Raw genomic sequence first — 17,487 nt, 5'->3', positions numbered from 1 at the left:
ATCCACCTAGTTCCCCCTCTGGTAGTATACCCTCCCTATTCAGTTGTTCTACTTATTCTTCCTAACCTCATCCCTGCCCACATAAGCAGAAATGCAAGACGAAAGTAATCCAATAGTGGAAAACTCTACACTTCCTTAGAGAGTAAGGTTTACAAATGCAAATTCCAATTTCTCTCTGTACTTAGTTCCCCCATTATTTTAGAGATTTCTTTGAACTTCTGGAATGAAACAGTGACTCCTTCCTAGTATTCCTGCATATTTTCTCCATAACACTCATCACATCTGACATATTATTTAATGCCTCTCTTCCCTCAATAAGAGCAGATTCTCATCAGATATTTTACGAATGAATAAAGAATGAATTCATCTGGAAATGGAGTCATCAGACACCAAGGACTGCTCTTAAAATATGCCCAAAACACAGTAAGAAGTGAGTTAAGCCTTGGTCCCTGCCTCAAGGGTTAGTGCTGCATCATCACTTTTGCAACCAAAGTATATCAGGCTTTGTTAATAAAATTCAGCTTACAATTCACCTTTTTCAAAGTTTCTACTTGCAAGGATTATAAGCAGAAGATCATAGATTTATAGTTCTCTGGACTGCCTCAAAGCTTCAAAATCTCTCCATCTCATTAACGAATAGTTAGTGCCATATCCCTAGTATGTACTTTGAGTAATCGTCAGCAATTTAATCTAAGATGTAGTAAAAACAGGAACAAAAATACCACCATAAAGAAAGGACTTCAGTTCCTTTCAGAGCTACAACAGTGCAACGCCTACATTTGGTATATAGTAAGTTACGATAATTCAGAGTGTGTTATATATCAGACAAGTTCAGTTTAGACCACTGAGAAAGTCTTTAATTGTTTGTCTCATGGGATGGTAACAACAGTTCATAATATCACTTCCGTTCTTCAGCTGTGTTGTGTATAATGGGTGGGTTTTTTTCCCTTAATGTTTTTCTGTCTTTAGCAAAGGAATATGTGTGAGTCATATGAAGTATGTATTGATTTAGAATAATCTTTTAGTAAATCAGTGTAAGATAACTTTGTACTGGTCATCTTGACCTGGAAACAGAAATGTCTTCCTAAACAAGCAAAAGCAGTGGAGGCAATAATAATTAGGCCTACAGAACTTTAACTGGTCTCATAAATTATAGTGAAAGTAAGGGGATGGGTGGGGAGAAGGAGAGAGAGAGGGAAACAGAAAGAGAAGAGAAGGCAGAGAATGAGAGAGAAACAGAGAAGGAGAAAGGGGCTTTCCCACAATTTGATGAAAATGCCTTAAGAAGATGGAACAGGGAGAACCAGGAAGTGATTCTGATAGACTGATATGGGGCAGTGGTAGGTGACACCAAAAAGGATTAAGCCCTGGCAATGAGATAAGACTTACCCTTAATATCTCTTGCTACCTACCAGATCCCTTCAGCTTTCCCTAGATACAGGGCAAGGACCTATGGGCCAAGAGGTGATAGATTGAATGCCTGAGATCAGGAAACAGATAGCTAATGGTTGAAGCCACTCCCTTCATTATCAATACCAGCAGCAAGCATTTATTGAGCACTTAATATGTGCAAAACTCTAAGCACATTATAATGTATTAACTCATTTTATCCTTATAACAGCTTCATTAGAATTATCTGCCACTTAATAAATGAAGAAACTGAGGTATTAAGAGGTGAAGAGCCTTACCTAGTAAGTGATAAAGTAGTAAGTGGGTCTACACTCCCTGAAAGGCCAATCTTACCTGATTTTTCTCCCAAAATACATAGGCCTGTTTCTGATTCAAGAGTCTGAGTGTTTAAAGAGTTAAGATTCAAGAGTTAAGAGTGTTTAAATCAGTTGGTGTTTTAAAGGTCATCAGGCTTGGCTAGGACAGAGGTCTGGGGGCAATGTCCTGCTCCTAGAGATAAGGCAGGAAAACTACTTGGGGGCAGACAGCATGGAAGCAGGGATCAAAGGAACTCCTGGGACACACAGTGGGGAGAATATTCACTCACCTCAGAGAGCATCTCTGGGGGGCAACGTTCATGGAGAACCTCTCCAGGAAGAGGGGAGTTGACTGGTGCCATTTCCCTCCCCCACCCCTCAGCAAAAATGTAGAGCCACTGGCAGGAAGCAGGGAAGCAGGACAGCACCAACACTGGCTGATTAACTTGCTTACACCAAACCCCATCCCCCCCTGCACTCTGGTGGGGACTACCCTTCTCAGTCAAGGTTGTCACAGTCCCAGCACAGCAGACCCCTCCCCCAAAAGACCAGCACAAACTCTGGCCCATACCATATCCCTAAAGCCTGGAGTTTTAAAGGTCAGCAGGCCTGGCTGGCATAGAGCCAGGAGGGCACTGTGCTGCTCCTGGAGAGAAGCCAGACAAATAACTTGGGGAATAGGGGGGCCAGACAGTGTGGAAACAGTGATCTGAGAAACATCTGGGGTACAAATCAGGGAAATTATTTGCTATTCTAGGAGGCTTACCTGAGAAGCAGTTTTCAGGGAGACTCTTCTCCGGAAACAAAGGAGCTGTCTGGCACCACTTCCCTCCCCCATCCCTTAGCATAAACATATAGCCACCTGAGGGAAGCAGTTCAGTCCAGACACTATTTGCCTAACATGCTTACATCAAGTCCCCCTCCCCCTGCCACCACCACCCCTCAGCTGCTGTGGAACTGTACTTCTCAGTCAAGCTTGTGTTATGGCAGGTGTCATGGCGGACCCTTCCCCCAGAAGACTGGCACAAACTCTTGCCCACACCTCATCTCCCAATCAGAAAGTTCTGCAGGGCCTCAGTTTTGGTGAAGGTGGTCTCACATCTCATTTCACAAGCAGACCAGAGCACAAATAGTTAAAACTCACCACACTGTGGCCAGGGACCAAACACTGCCCACAGCAGGCAAAGAGGGCCTCTATGGATGACTGGCCTGAAGGACAAAACAGCCAAAACACAATAGCGAGCACACACCAGAAACACTCCCTGAAGCGCCAAGCCCTGGGCACCACGTGACCTCTTTCATAAGGTCATTACTTTCAGGAGCAAGAGACATAACTGGTTTTTTGAACACAGAGAAGAAGGCAGAGACTTAGACAAAATGCTAAGATGGAGGAATTTATCCCAAATGAATGAACAAGGCCATAGCCAGAGATCTAAGTGAAACAGATATAAGTAACATGCCTGATGGAGAATTTTTTTTAATGTTTATTTATTTATTTTGAGAGAGAGAGAGAGAGAGAGAGAGAGAGAGGAGGGGCAGGGAGAGAGAGAATCTCAAGCAGGCTCTGCACTATCAGTGCAGAGCCTGATGGTGAGCTCATGACCTGAGCTGATATCCAGTCTGAGGCTTAACCAACTGAGCCAACTAGGCACCCCCTGATGGGAGAATTTAAAGTAACAATCCTAAGGATACTCACTGGGTTTGAGAAAAGAATAGAAGACATCAGTGAAACCCTTACAACAAAGATAAAAGAGTTAAAAAAGAATCAGTCAGAGAGGAAAAGTGTAATAAACAAGATTAGAAACAGGCTTGATGCAATGGAAAGGAGCAGAGGAACTATTCAGTGACCTAGAAGATAAAATAATGGAAAATAATGAAGTTGCACAAAAGAGAAAAAGAACAATTCCGCAACATGAGAATAGACTTAGGGAACTTAGTGACTCCATCAGATGTAGTAACATTCACATTACAGGAGTCCCAGAAAAAGAGAAAGTAAGAGGAGGGATACAGAAAATTTATTTCAAGAAATAATAGCAGAAAACTCTCTTAATCTGGAGAAGGAAACAGACATCCAGATCCAGAAAGCATAGAGAACTCCAACAAAATCAACAAAATCAGGCCAACACCAAGACATTTTGTAATTACATTTGCAAAATAGAGTGATAAGGAAAAAAAAATCTTAAAAGTAGTAAAACAAAAGAAGGAAATTTTCCTTACTTACAAGGGAAAATCCATAAGACTAGCTGGAGATGTCTCACCAAAAACTTGGCAAGTCAGAAAGGAATGGCATGATATATTCACAGTGCTAAATGGGAAGAATCTGCAGCCAAGAATACTCTATCAAGCAAGGCTGTCATTCAAAATAGAAAGAGATAAAGCGTTTCCCAGACAAAAACTAAAGGAATTTGTGACCACTAAACCAGCCCTGTAAGAAATATTAAAGGGGACACTTTGAGTGCAAAGGAGAGACCAAAAGTGACAAAGACAAGAAAGGACCAGAAAAAAAATTTCCAGAAACAACAACAAAACAAATAACAAAATGGCAATAAATACATATCTGTCAATAATTATTATTTTTTTTCAATATATGAAGTTTATTGTCAAATTGGTTTCCATACAACACCCAGTGCTCATCCCAAAAGGTGCCCTCCTCAATACCCATCACCCACCCTCCCCTCCCTCCCACCCCCCATCAACCCTCAGTTTGTTCTCAGTTTTTAAGAGTCTCTTATGCTTTGGCTCTCTCCCACTCTAACCTTTTTTTTTTTTTCCTTCCCCTCCCCCATGGGTTTCTGTTAAGTTTCTCAGGATCCACATAAGAGTGAAACCATATGGTATCTGTCTTTCTCTGTATGGCTTATTTCACTTAGCATCACACTCTCCAGTTCCATCCACGTTGCTACAAAAGGCCATATTTCATTCTTTCTCATTGCCACGTAGTATTCCATTGTGTATATAAACCACAATTTCTTTATCCATTCATCAGTTGATGGACATTTAGGCTCTTTCCATAATTTGGCTATTGTTGGGAGTGCTGCTATAAACATTGGGGTACAAGTGCCCCTATGCATCAGTACTCCTGTATCCCTTGGGTAAATTCCTAGCAGTGCTGTTGCTGGGTCATAGGGTAGGTCTATTTTTAATTTTCTGAGGAACCTCCACACTGCTTTCCAGAGCGGCTGCACCAATTTGCATTCCCACCAACAGTGCAAGAGGGTTCCCGTTTCTCCACATCCTCTCCAGCATCTATAGTCTCCTGATTTGTTCATTTTGGCCACTCTGACTGGCATGAGGTGATATCTGAGTGTGGTTTTGATTTGTATTTCTCTGATAACATGAAAAGATGTCAATAATTATTTTTAATGTAAATGGACTAAATGCTTAATCAAAAGGCACAGGGTATCAGAATGGAAAAAACAAACAAACAAAAAAACACAAGACCCATCTATATCATCTATATGCTATCTACAAGAGACTCATTTTTTCTTTTCTTTCTTTCTTTTTTTTTTTTGCGAGAGAGAGAGTGGGTGAGCATATGCCCTTGAGTCGGGGAGAGGCAGAGGGAGAGACAGAATCCCAACCAGTCTCCATACTCAGTGGAGCCCATCACAGGGCTCCATCTCGTGACTGTGAGATCATGACCTGAGCCAAAATCAAGAGTTGGACGCTTAACTGACTGAATCACCAAGGAACCCCCAAGAGACTAATTTTCAACCTAAAGCTTGAAAGGTGAGGGTGTGGAGAAACATTTATCACACAAAGAGAGGTTAAAAGAATATTGGAGTAGCAATGCTTGTATCAGACAAACTATTTTTGTTCTTGTATTGTTTTTATCCCGCTTTAGTATCAGGGTAGTACTGGCTTCATGGAATGATTCTGAATGTGTTCCTTCTATTCCATTATTTATAAGGTTCAATAAAGATTGTCATTTTTAAAAAATGTTTGGTAGAATTCACCAATGAAACCATGTGGTCTTGAATTTTTCTCTGCTGGGAGATTTTTGATTCCTAATTCAACTTTCATTCTTATTATTGGTCTAAGAAGATTTCCTATTTCTTGGATCAAGATTCATGATTCAATCATGGGTGTGTGTGTGTGTGTGTGTGTGTGTGTGTGTGTGTGTGTGTGTTTAGGAATTATCTGTTTTTTTCCCCTAAGTTATATGATTTGTTAGATATAATTGTTTAGACGAATCTGTTATCACACTATGTATTTCTCTAGTTATCTGTTGTGTTGTTTCTTCTTCCATTTATCATTTTTGTTTTTGAGACTTCTTTTTCTTAGTTAATATAGTTAAAACATTGCCAATTCTATTTTTTTTTTTTTTGAAAAACTGATAATTACTTTCAACGTTATGTTATTTATTCTGGTCTCTATTATTCATTTGATTTTTTTTGTTATTTCCTTCCTCTAATAAAATTTAGCTATGTTTCTTCTTTTTCTAATTCCTTGTAATGTTGTTTATTTGAATTTTTTTTTTTTGGAATTTTTATAACATTTTATTTGAGAGACAGTGATAGAAAGAAAGAAAGAGAGTAGAGGGGCAGAGAGGATATGAGGAGGGGGCAGAAAAAGAGAGAGAGAGAGAATCTTAAGCAGGCTCTATGCTCAGTCCGGAGCCCGATTCAGGGCTCATTCCCATGACTGTGAGATCATGATCTTAGCTGAAATCAACAGTTTGATGCTCAACTGGCTGAGCCATCCAGGTGTCCCTGAACTTCTTTCTTACTACAAGCATTTATAACATAAATTTCACTCTAACATCTGCTTTTGCTGTATCTCTTAGGTTTTGCAATATTGTGTTCTCTTTTTCTTTGGTTTGAGACATATTTTGATTTGCCGTTTGATTTCTTACTTGGCCCATTGTGCAGTAGTGTGCTGTTTAATATTTACATATTAAATATTTAATATTTACATTGTAGATTTTCCAGCTTTATTTTACTGTTGATCTTTAGTTTGGTACAACTGTGAATGGAAAATATACTTCGTATGATTTCAGTCTTCTTAAATTTGTAATATATGTTAGTTCTCTTTTTATGTGATTTAATCAGGGGATTCTTCTCTGTGTACTTGAAGACAATGTGTATTCTATTTTTCTTGGATGGAATGTTTTATGTAGATCTTTAGAACCATGTATTCTGAAGTATGCTTCAAGTAAAAAATGTTGTTGAAAAAAATAACTTTAACTGAGGTTACTTGTTTAAAAGAAAGCATATCAGAGGGGAGGTGGGGGGATAGATGAAATAGATGAAGGAGATTAAGAGTATACTTGTCTTGATGAGCACTGAGTAATGATGTATAGAACTGTTCAATCACTGTTTTGTACACTTGAAACTAATAACATTGTTAACTATCCTAGAATTAAAATAAAAAACTTAACAAAAAAACAATGGTAACCCCTGAAAGACACTGTTATGGTATGAATGTTTTATGTCCCCCCCCCCCCAAATATGTTGAAATCTGAGTGTGATGACATTAAGAGATGGGAGCATTTGGAAGGTGATTAGGTCACAAAGGTGGAGCCTTCACGAATGGCATTAGTGCCCTCATAATATAAAAGATCCCCCAGAAAGATAGTTCACCTCTTCCGCCATGTGAACACACAGTGAGAAGGCAATGACTATGAACCACAAAGTGGGGCCTCAGCAGGCACCAAATCTATTGGGTTGCTTGATCTTGGACTTCCCAGTCCCTAGAACTGTGAGAAATTTCTATTGTTGTAAATCATCCAGTCTGTGGTATCTTGTTTAGCAGCATGAATGGACTAACACAGATCTTTAAGGAATCTCCAGGCCTTTGATGTTCACAGAAAACCTGTTTTCTTTGCTCTTTGCTTATGATTGTCCTTAATTTTCTTTTCTCTTCTCCTCACCCTGAGACCCTTGGTAATACTACTTGTGACATAAGAAAGTGGAGATTATTAAGTAAAGTCTAAGTCTCTCTTTTAAGGCCAGAAAGCACTAGAGGACAGGAATTTGGATAGTTCATTTTGTCCTGAAACTCATTTATTTTAGACACTCATCCTCATGGATTTTAACTGTGAAGGAAGGGAGGAGTCCCTGGTTCTCTTCTCCTCATATCTCAGTGCTCTGGATCCAGCATCTACAGCAACTAGCTGGATGTGGACACAGAAAAAACAGAGGTGAAAAATAGAAAGGGTACTATGGGCAGGAAGCCTGTGTAGGCAGAGAACATCTGAGTGAAATTAGAACTTTAAATGGAGAAATCATTGCAAAATTTTCCCTTGAATAAGGGTAAAGCAACACCGAGATGGGAAATAGAGTACAGGGTTTTTAAAACTAGATTAATTTATAATTTCATTCCCTGATTAGTCCAAAACCAAATCCTTTGGAAGCAGACAAATACCTGAACCTTGACAATTCTAAACTTGTTACCTAATGTATTCTGAGTTTTTCCAAGGGCATTAAAGATAACCATTAATCTCATTAATGTATATATGCATTAGCAACATATGGTCAGTAGACGTTGCTATTCCTGATGGTTACATTTTAAGGGATTTGTAAACTATATTAAAATTTTTCTAAGTTTGCCTTGAAAAAGTATTTTAAAAATGTGTTAATATACTTTATTTAGCTGGTGTAACTATAATGATGATAATATTTTAAATGCTTAATATATGACAAGTATAGAGATATGCACTTGATATGAATTATCTCATTTAACTATCATAAGAGCCAGGCAATATATCTCATTAGTCTCATTTTGTAGATGAGCCAACTTCCCCAAGAATACACAGCTTTAATGGTGGAAAAAAAAATGAGCACTCATAACATCTAGCCCCGGATTCTTTAGCTACCTACAACTGTATAACAGATTACACCATGAATTTAGAGGCTTAAAACAACATGCATTAGTGATCCCAGAGTTTCCGTATGTCAGAAACCCAGACACAGTTTAGCTGGCTTCTCTGCTGTGGGGTCTCACCTGGCTCCAGTATAGTTCTTGGTTAGGGCTACAGTGTCATCAGAGGCTCAACTGAGGAAGCTCCTCTGGTTGTTGGCAGAATTCATCTCCTTGTGGTTGTGGGGCTGAGGTCCTGGTTCTCCTGCTGGCTGTCAACCAGGGGTAACTCAGCTCCTAGAGGCCACCTCATTTTCCCTTGTACCTGGCCCCCTTCATAGACTATCTTGCAATATAGTAGCTCATTTCCTCAAAGCCAACAAATGAGTCTCTAGTGCCAGTTGGCCAAAATTGGGTCTCATACATCATAACATAATCACAGAAGTGGCTTCCTACTACATTTGCCATAGTCTATAGGTTAAAAGCAAGTCACAAGTCCTGCCTGCATTCAAGGGGAGGAAAATATACCAAGGTGTGAAAACCACAAGGCTCACTGACTTTAAGGTCTTTCCACCACAACCACTAGGCAAGTAACAGACTGGAAACATGTTTGTGTCACCTTCTTAATTTTTTTTTCAAATTTATATATCTACAATATTTTAATTTCCTATGTTTCCTTAAATTGGCTCATTCTTAAAATAATTACTCTATAAAGAACTTTTATAACATAGGCATACGGGGAAAATCAATATTACTTTCCATAAATAGAAGGTGAAACCAAAGCAAAATAAAAAGTAAGGTAGTATAAAAAAACAAAGATTTACAGGGTACCATGTGTTTACCAATATGGGCTCACTTAATCCTCACACAGTTCATGGTAAGCAATATCATCCTCCTTATTGAAAATATGGATGGGGCCCCTGGGTTGCTCAGTTGGTTAAGTGTTTGACTCGATTTTGGCTCAGATCCTGATCTCAGTCATGAGATCAAGCCCTGTGTCAGGCTCCACACTCGGTATGGAGCCTGTTTAAGATTGTCTCTCCCCCTCTCCCTCTGACCCTTCCTGGATTGCTCGTGCTCTCTTTCTCATAAACAAACAAACAAATGGAAGCTGAGTTCCAGAAAAGTTTGGTAAAACATTCAAGACAACACAGCTTATAAGCAATTGTAACAAGATTCAAATCCATTGCTCCTGGCAGCCAAAATACACAAGAGCTACAGTCTAGACAGCACCCAACTGCATTATGAATCCCAACTTTCCTGGTTCCTTTTCCTTCTCATAACTCTGCCTGTCTTCTCAGCCTGTCTCCTAACTCTGCAACCCTGAGATCCATCTTCAAATACCAGAAATCAACACAATGCGAGAATGAAGAGCAGGTATGCTCAGGTTTTAATCCTAGCTTTATCTCTTATAATGGCCTTGTCATGGGGGGGGGGGTAGTTATTGCTTTGCCTCAGTTGTCCCATCTATAATATGAGGATGATAACAGTAGGGGATTAATAAATGCAAGAGTTAAAATTTCAATACTATTTTTACCATAATCTCAAAGAAAAATGTCCAAGATACCTAACCTTGAGTGCTGTGTATGTGTTTATTGCAGCTAGGTTTTTAATCCTTCTAGAGGTAACTAAAAAAAAATTTTGACAGAATGCATTATTTTGCAGTTTTTTTTTGTTTTTAAAGATTACTATAATTAATCTCTTTGTGGGGGGCAATGTCCTTGAGTAGGAGTGACAGGATGGAGTCTTGTGCCCAAAGCAAAGGGTTGGACTTAGCTAAGAGCATGGTCAATATGCCCTTAGCACCAGAGAGAAGGTTGCCTTTGTGGGCACAGATGCAAGCAAGTAAGTCCCTGTGATGGGAGGAACTTGTAGTCATTCTTCTCTTATTGCCTCAAGGACATTGCTCTGTAAAGTCTTCCTTCACTCTTTTACATCAATTTTGCCTCTCAAGTAAGTGATTTCTATTAGCATGAAAACATGCAGTTATTTCTCCCATCTTAAATAGAAAGAACTCTTTCTTTTAAAAAATTTTTTTCATATTTATTTGTTTTTGCTAGAGAGAGAGAGAGAGAGAGAGAGAGAGCGAGCAGGGGAGGGACAGAGAGAGAAACAGAATCTGAAGCAGGCTCCAGGCTCTGAGCTGTCAGCACAGAGCCCAATGCAGGCTCGAACCCACGAGCCAAGCTGTGAGATCATGACCTAGGCCAAAGTCAGATGCTTAACTGACTGAACAACCCAGGTGCCCCAGAAAGAATTCTTTCTTGACCCAACTTCTTACTGCAGTTACCACCCCATTTCTCTCTTTTGAAAGAACTGTTTATATCTGCTCTTTCCACTTTTCTCCTCCTACTCTTTCTGACCATATTTTGGGCATGCTTTCACTTCCACCTCTCCAAAGAAATATCCCCTGCCCAGTTTACCAAACCCCACCACGTTGCTAAATTCAATGGTTAGCTTTGGTCCCGATCTTAGTCCCTATATAAGCAGCAATTGACTCAATCTCTCCCTCCTGAAACACTCTCCTTCAGGCACCACACCCTCTGGGTTCCCCTCTGGCTCCTTTCAGCTGACTCCTCTATCCTCCAAATTCACAGCATGGGTATGTCCCACAGCCCAATACTTGGATCTCTTTACCATTTTCAGTCATTCCTTTGGTAACCTCATAACAAAGTATATCTCCCAGCCAGAGCTCTCCTGTATTTGAGACTCTTCTGTCCTACTGAACATCTCCACCACTGGGCCACATCAAGCTTAACCTGCCTATGAGAGGACCCACTCCTCTTCACTCCTGTAAACAGCAACTCCTTAAATGAATAGCATGTAACAGATAAACAGCCTGTGACTCTTCTCTCTTACATCCCTCATCCAACCTGTCCGAATTTTCCATAAGGTCTCCTTTCTACTCTTCTCATCATCTCTGCTGTGTGCTTGACCAACCCACCATCCTCTCCTTCCAGAATCCTTGCAACAAATCTCCTTAACTCATCTCCCTGCTTCTTCCCTTGCCATGTCTCCCCCTTCCATAGTCCAAAATCACCAGGCAATCCTAGTGACTCTAATAAAACAGAAACCAGATCTTGTCATGCCTCTGCTCAAAACTATCCAAGGATGTCCTTATCACTCAGAAAAGCTAAAGTTTCCCAGTGACTACAAAGGCATGATGTCATCTGGCTTCCACTGGCTCTCTGGTATAATTTTTCTTACTATTCTTCACCTTGCTCAGCAACTCCTGTCATCCTGGCCTCCTCACTGTTCCATGAACACACCAGGGAAACTTCTGCCTCAGGGCCTTTTAACTTACTGTTCTCTTTTCTTGGAATAGAGGCCTACCCTTGCCAACTTCTACAAAATTGCAAGCCTCTTCTGAAATTTTCTGCTTTACTTTCTTCCCCATAGCATGTATTGACATTTTATATATATTTACTTATTTATTTTGTGCTTAAGTTCCAACAGAAAAGGGCTTTTTGTCGGTTTTATTTACTGCTGAGTTCCTAGTACTGGAAGCAGTGCCTGGCACACAGGAAGTGTGCATATTTGCTGAATGAATTCACTATCGTCGAAATGTTACGGTTTACCTAATCATAGTTATTTTGTAATGACTAATGAAAGAAGTTTTCCACCATGTTCTGTGTGACTCTAAAGACAAAGAGTGCTTCATTAATACAACTACTCCTCACACATTCCGAATAATTCAAAAGTCATCCATAATTTGATGAAAAAGATAAACTTGAAGAAAAAGATAAACTTATTGATAATAATCATTTCAAAAATAGATACCAAAGGGCCAACAATGGACATTTAATTTGAAATTAAATGTAAAGTGGAAAAAAATATCTGAAATAGAAAATGTAAATAAGTAAATATGAGTTTACCTTTAAAAAGGGATTTCTTTATTTTTTTTTTTTCAGGTTCTTTTGCTTTTTATTTTTTTTATTTTTTTTTTATTTTTTTTTTTAATATATGAAATTTACTGTCAAATTGGTTTCCATACAACACCCAGTGCTCATCCCAAAAGGTGCCCTCCTCAATACCCATCACCCACCCTGCCCTCCCTCCCACCCCCCATCAACCCTCAGTTTGTTCTCAGTTTTTAACAGTCTCTAATGCTTTGGCTCTCTCCCACTCTAACCTCTTTTTTTTTTTTTTTTCCTTCCCCTCCCCCATGGGTTTCTGTTATGTTTCTCAGGATCCACATAAGAGTGAAACCATATGGTATCTGTCTTTCTCTGTATGGCTTATTTCACTTAGCATCACACTCTCCAGTTCCATCCATGTTGCTACAAAAGGCCATATTTCATTTTTTCTCATTGCCACGTAGTATTCCATTGTGTATATAAACCACAATTTCTTTATCCATTCATCAGTTGATGGACATTTAGGCTCTTTCCATAATTTGGCTATTGTTGAGAGTGCCGCTATAAACATTGGGGTACAGGTGCCCCTATGCATCAGTACTCCTGTATCCAAAAAGGGATTTCTTTAAATAGCCACTAAGAAGCAGATCATTTGGGCTCAATGATACTTTATTTGGGAACTTTGCTGTGAATTGCTTTCTCTAGGCTAATTTGAAAGATGAGTTACAGAATATTAAAGACCCAGGGTGCCAAAAGCAAACACTTAGCTGCTGACTAATCAGGCAGGGACAAAGTTTTTAGGAAAGATTAAATTTGACTGTGTCTTCACCATTATAATAAATTAAAGATTCTCCTAGTTGTTTCTTGAAATTCAATGTTAAAAGAGATAACGATTATCTTACTGTCAAAATGTTCAACTACAGAGCCTGTCTTTACCCATTTGAAAGCAAAAACCTTGAAGTCTGTGAAACATGTTTTCTATAATTGTTGGACATCATGACACACAGCTAATGAAGAAAACATTAACCATAAAATGTATTTAGTGTTAATCATTTCAGACATATATGGATTCATAGTAGGCTTTCTGGGTTTTCCTTTTTTCTTTTCTACCTTGAACTAAGTTCTTTGTATTCTTCATAAAAGAGTAAAGTAACTTCTGGAAGATGCAATAGCTATTAATATTATTGTCTCTCTGTAGCTGTTTACAAAATGATTTAAATAAGGGTGCTTTTGATAATTTCTAAATCTAATAACACAAGGTAGATATAGGTTTATTTTTCAACCAAGGGACATTTTAATTATTTGTGACAGGGAAAAATTAATTTATCTATAATTTCCTACTGCCTCCCAAGCAGAGGAGAACCTGTAAAGGCCCTCTTGCTGAGTCTGCTGAGGCCATGAGAACACAAAGCAGGGTTAAGAGGCTGAGTTAGAGCCCATTGTGCCACATATGCAAAGGGTGTGGGCCTTTCGAATTGTTTCAAAAGGAAAGTGTAGAGACAGGCAATGGGAAAGGCTGCTTAGAAAAAAGGGTCCACCTCTTGCACTGTTGGTGGGAATGCAAACTTGTGCAGCCAGATTGGAAAATGGTATCTGGAAAACGGTATGAAGGTTCTTCAAAAAGTTAAAAATAGAATTACCCTATAATCCAGCAGTCGCACTACTAGGTATTCACCCAAAGGATATAAAAATACAGGTTCAAAGAGGTACACGTACCCCAATGTTTATAGTAGCATGATCAAAAATAGCAAAACTGTGGAAAGAGCCCAAATGTCCGTTGGCTGATTAAAAAAAAAATCAGCCACTATGGAATATTATTCAGCCATCAAAAGGAACGAAATCTTGCCATTTGCAACAACGTGAATGGAGCTAGAGTGTATTATGCTAAGTGAAGTAAGTCAGTCAGAGAAACACAAATACCATATGATTTCATTCATATGTAAAATTTAAGAAACAAAATGGATGAACATATGGGAAGGGGGAAAAAAGTGAGGGAAACAAACCATAAGAAGCTTTTTACAATAGAAAACAAATTATGGGTTGATGGAGGGATGTGGGTGGGGAATGGACTAAATGGGTGATGGGCATTAAGGAAGGCACTTGTTGGGATGAGCACTGGGTGTTATATGTAAGTGATGAATCACTAAATTCTACCCCTGAAAACACTATTACACTATATATTAACTAATTAGAATTTAAATAAAAATTTGAAGTGAAAAAAAACCCAAAAACATAACAAGGTTCCAGAAAAAGGAAAACCTAGATGTTGGTAGTGGATAGAGGATTGTGGGGGAAAAGAATAGGAAAGCTGCCACCCAGAGAGGAAGTTCTAGAGGGAAAAGAAGAAAGACATATTTACATAAGTCTTTATAAATTTTTCAATATGGTAAGATCACTTTTTTCTATTGCTATTTCTTCTAGTATCCATTAAATAAATACCTAGCTATTAAAATTTTGAAAAATTATAACCAAAAAAATTACCTTGTATACAATCATATAGCAATCATACGGCACACCACATCAGCATAACTGGGTAACAAAAGTCAGAACAATTCTCTGCTGCATGCTTTAATTCTAATAGATAAATACTATAGCATACATGATATTTAAGGAGACACATATGAATTTTGCCATCTCCATAGTATTGGGTATTATTGGAAAGTACTGGGCTTTTTGAGTTTTAACCACTAAGTCATAAAATGGCATTAAACAGGGAGGGGGACAAAACAGTCAAGAGACTCATAAATATGGAGAACAAACTGAGGGTTGCTGGAGGGGTTGTGGGACAGGGAATGGGCTAAATGGATAAGGGGCATTAAGGAATCTATTCCTGAAATCATTGTTTCACTATATGGTAACTAATTTGGATGTAAATTTTTAAAAATAAAAAAATAAAATTTAAAAAAAAGATCTAGGCAGAAAAAACCCCAGGAATGGAGAACATAGCTATGAAGCTTAAAATAGAAATCACTCAGTAACTGAACAAAGCCACCTAGTTTTGATGGGAATTAAGACTTTGACAGAGTCAGAATAGACAATAAGGACTTTCATTATTTAGGATCCTGTGGAACTTCACATTTCTTTATATACAAATTCTGAATATGGAAACAAATTCTGAATAAGGAATAAGAATAAAAGGTGAATGATTTTTAAGGATAAAAATACAGTTGTCTCAATAAGAACTTAAAGAACAAGATTTATCAAAGATATGTTCTATGGGTATAGCAAAGATTTCCTGAAACCCCGCCAAAGTGGAAAAAAAATACAACATATTTAATTCTGTGTTGTTCTGAGGAAACCTCCAACTGAGACAGCCTTCTGAGCAACCCGGATTTACTTACCTGAGAATGAGAACCTGTTAACTTGAGGCCACAATTTCCATCTTGCCATTTTTCTAATTCTCTTTTTGGAGACGCTCGAGAAAAATACTACTTCTGTTTCATAAATGCTCACAAGTTCAGGTCAGTCTAACAGATCTGGAAAAATCCCATTTATTCATGTCCCAAGATCAGGATGCAACCCATACATACCATATAGAGAAAAATCTGGATGTCTGATTTCAAAGATCTAACCCCTCAGCCTTGAGGAGCAGAATCAGAAGCAAACATTTTTAACTGCCAATATGTTCTTCTTATTGACTTTGAAAAGCTCCAGAAGCTTTGCACAATGTTTAAGGAAAATCTAAGAAGAGTTACATAATCCAGCTAACAGGGCCAAGTTTTCTAAGTGTGCATGGTATTTTGGGGTACACAATAATCTCATTGTGGTTTATTGTCAGAGGCGTGGCTAGGCCTCTTGTATTTTACTAATTTGTTCCTTAATACTCCCTATGCAGAGAAGGAAGGAAAGAACAAAACACTGGTAAGGTAACCCTTGAGTTATAGAACGTGAGTGTCTCTTAAAACTGGAATCATTTTCTAAGCTCCAGCTGTTTTTGGCCAAATCAGTCAACAGTCTCTCCTGGTAGGTGAGGATACCCAAAATCATTATGTTTCCTAAAATGTAAAAAGAGGCTCCAGAGTGGAATGATTGCATTTTATCCAAAGTTTTCTTACATCCATACAATAGAACCTTCCATTCACATAGAGAAACAGTGGATGAAGGAAGTCAGGGAAATCAAAAAACTTTGAAACAATTCATTTAATTGGAATAGAGTATTTTGATTTTCTTGGAACCTTTTGGCATTAAAATGCTCTCTAAGGCAAACTGTGCTTCGAAAAACTAATTATTGGAACATTCCCCAAACACTGCAGACTGGCAAGTCTGACCAAATGAAATGTTCAGTTAATATAATGAACAAAACATCATGGCTTATTTTTTAATTGCCTCTCGATATGAATAGACGCATATTTGTGTTTCTTCTCACCCAAGCAAACTATTTACCTCTTTCTCCATTTGTAATCCTTCTGCTCTAATATTTCTTTCAAATACTTCTCTCTTTTCAGTCTGTGGGTTGGATTTTCTGTACACAAGAATGTAGTCAATTCGACACTTTCCATCTCTGAAGTAAAGTCCATTTGATTTGTTTTTTTCCGGCACTGTCTGCACACAACGAGAAAGGAACCAGTTTAAGACACTCATAAAAATGAGTCTGCGGTGAGGAATGTTAAAGAACAATGAAAAGCAAATGAATTTTTCACTGTTTTATCAAAACATTTTTATTAATGAAAAATGTAAACAGTAGAATGTGGAGCAACCGAGAATGATCACATTCTAAAGGTGAGAGTGGAAATTGATATACTTATTCTGAAAAACACACTGGCATTAAAAGTGAACATTTGATGGGGCACCTGGGTGGCTCAGGTCATGATCTCACAGTTCGTGAGTTTGAGCCCCAGGCCGGGCTCTGTGCTGACAGTTCAGAGCCTGCAGCCTGCTTCAGATTATGTGTCTCCCCTCCCTCTCTCTGTCCCTCCTCCACTCGTACTCTGTCTCTCTCTCAAAAATAAACAAAAACATTTTTTAAAAAGTGAACATTTGCATAACATACAACCCATAATAAGAGATATCCTTATTAAAGCAACTGGGAGACATGTATATGACTACAGAAGCACTGTTCATAAGAGTAGAAAACAAAAAACGTGAATCAATTCAAATGTCCATGGACTGGCAAATAGGTAAAT

General features: G+C 38.5%; 1 protein-coding gene across 1 annotated transcript in view; it reads right to left on the bottom strand.

The window, feature by feature from the left end:
• The window catches only part of ANO4 (anoctamin 4), a 395,457-nt gene that overhangs the window by 180,911 nt on the left and 197,059 nt on the right, over positions 1-17,487 (bottom strand). The window contains exon 5 of the mRNA XM_042993008.1: positions 16,748-16,906. Coding sequence (XP_042848942.1) covers positions 16,748-16,906 — 159 coding nt within the window. The remainder of the gene's footprint in view (positions 1-16,747; positions 16,907-17,487) is intronic.

This window comes from Panthera tigris, chromosome B4 (genome assembly GCF_018350195.1).
Source record: "Panthera tigris isolate Pti1 chromosome B4, P.tigris_Pti1_mat1.1, whole genome shotgun sequence".
Classification (NCBI taxonomy): Eukaryota; Metazoa; Chordata; class Mammalia; order Carnivora; family Felidae; genus Panthera; species Panthera tigris.
This window is presented reverse-complemented; position numbering and strand designations above follow the sequence as displayed.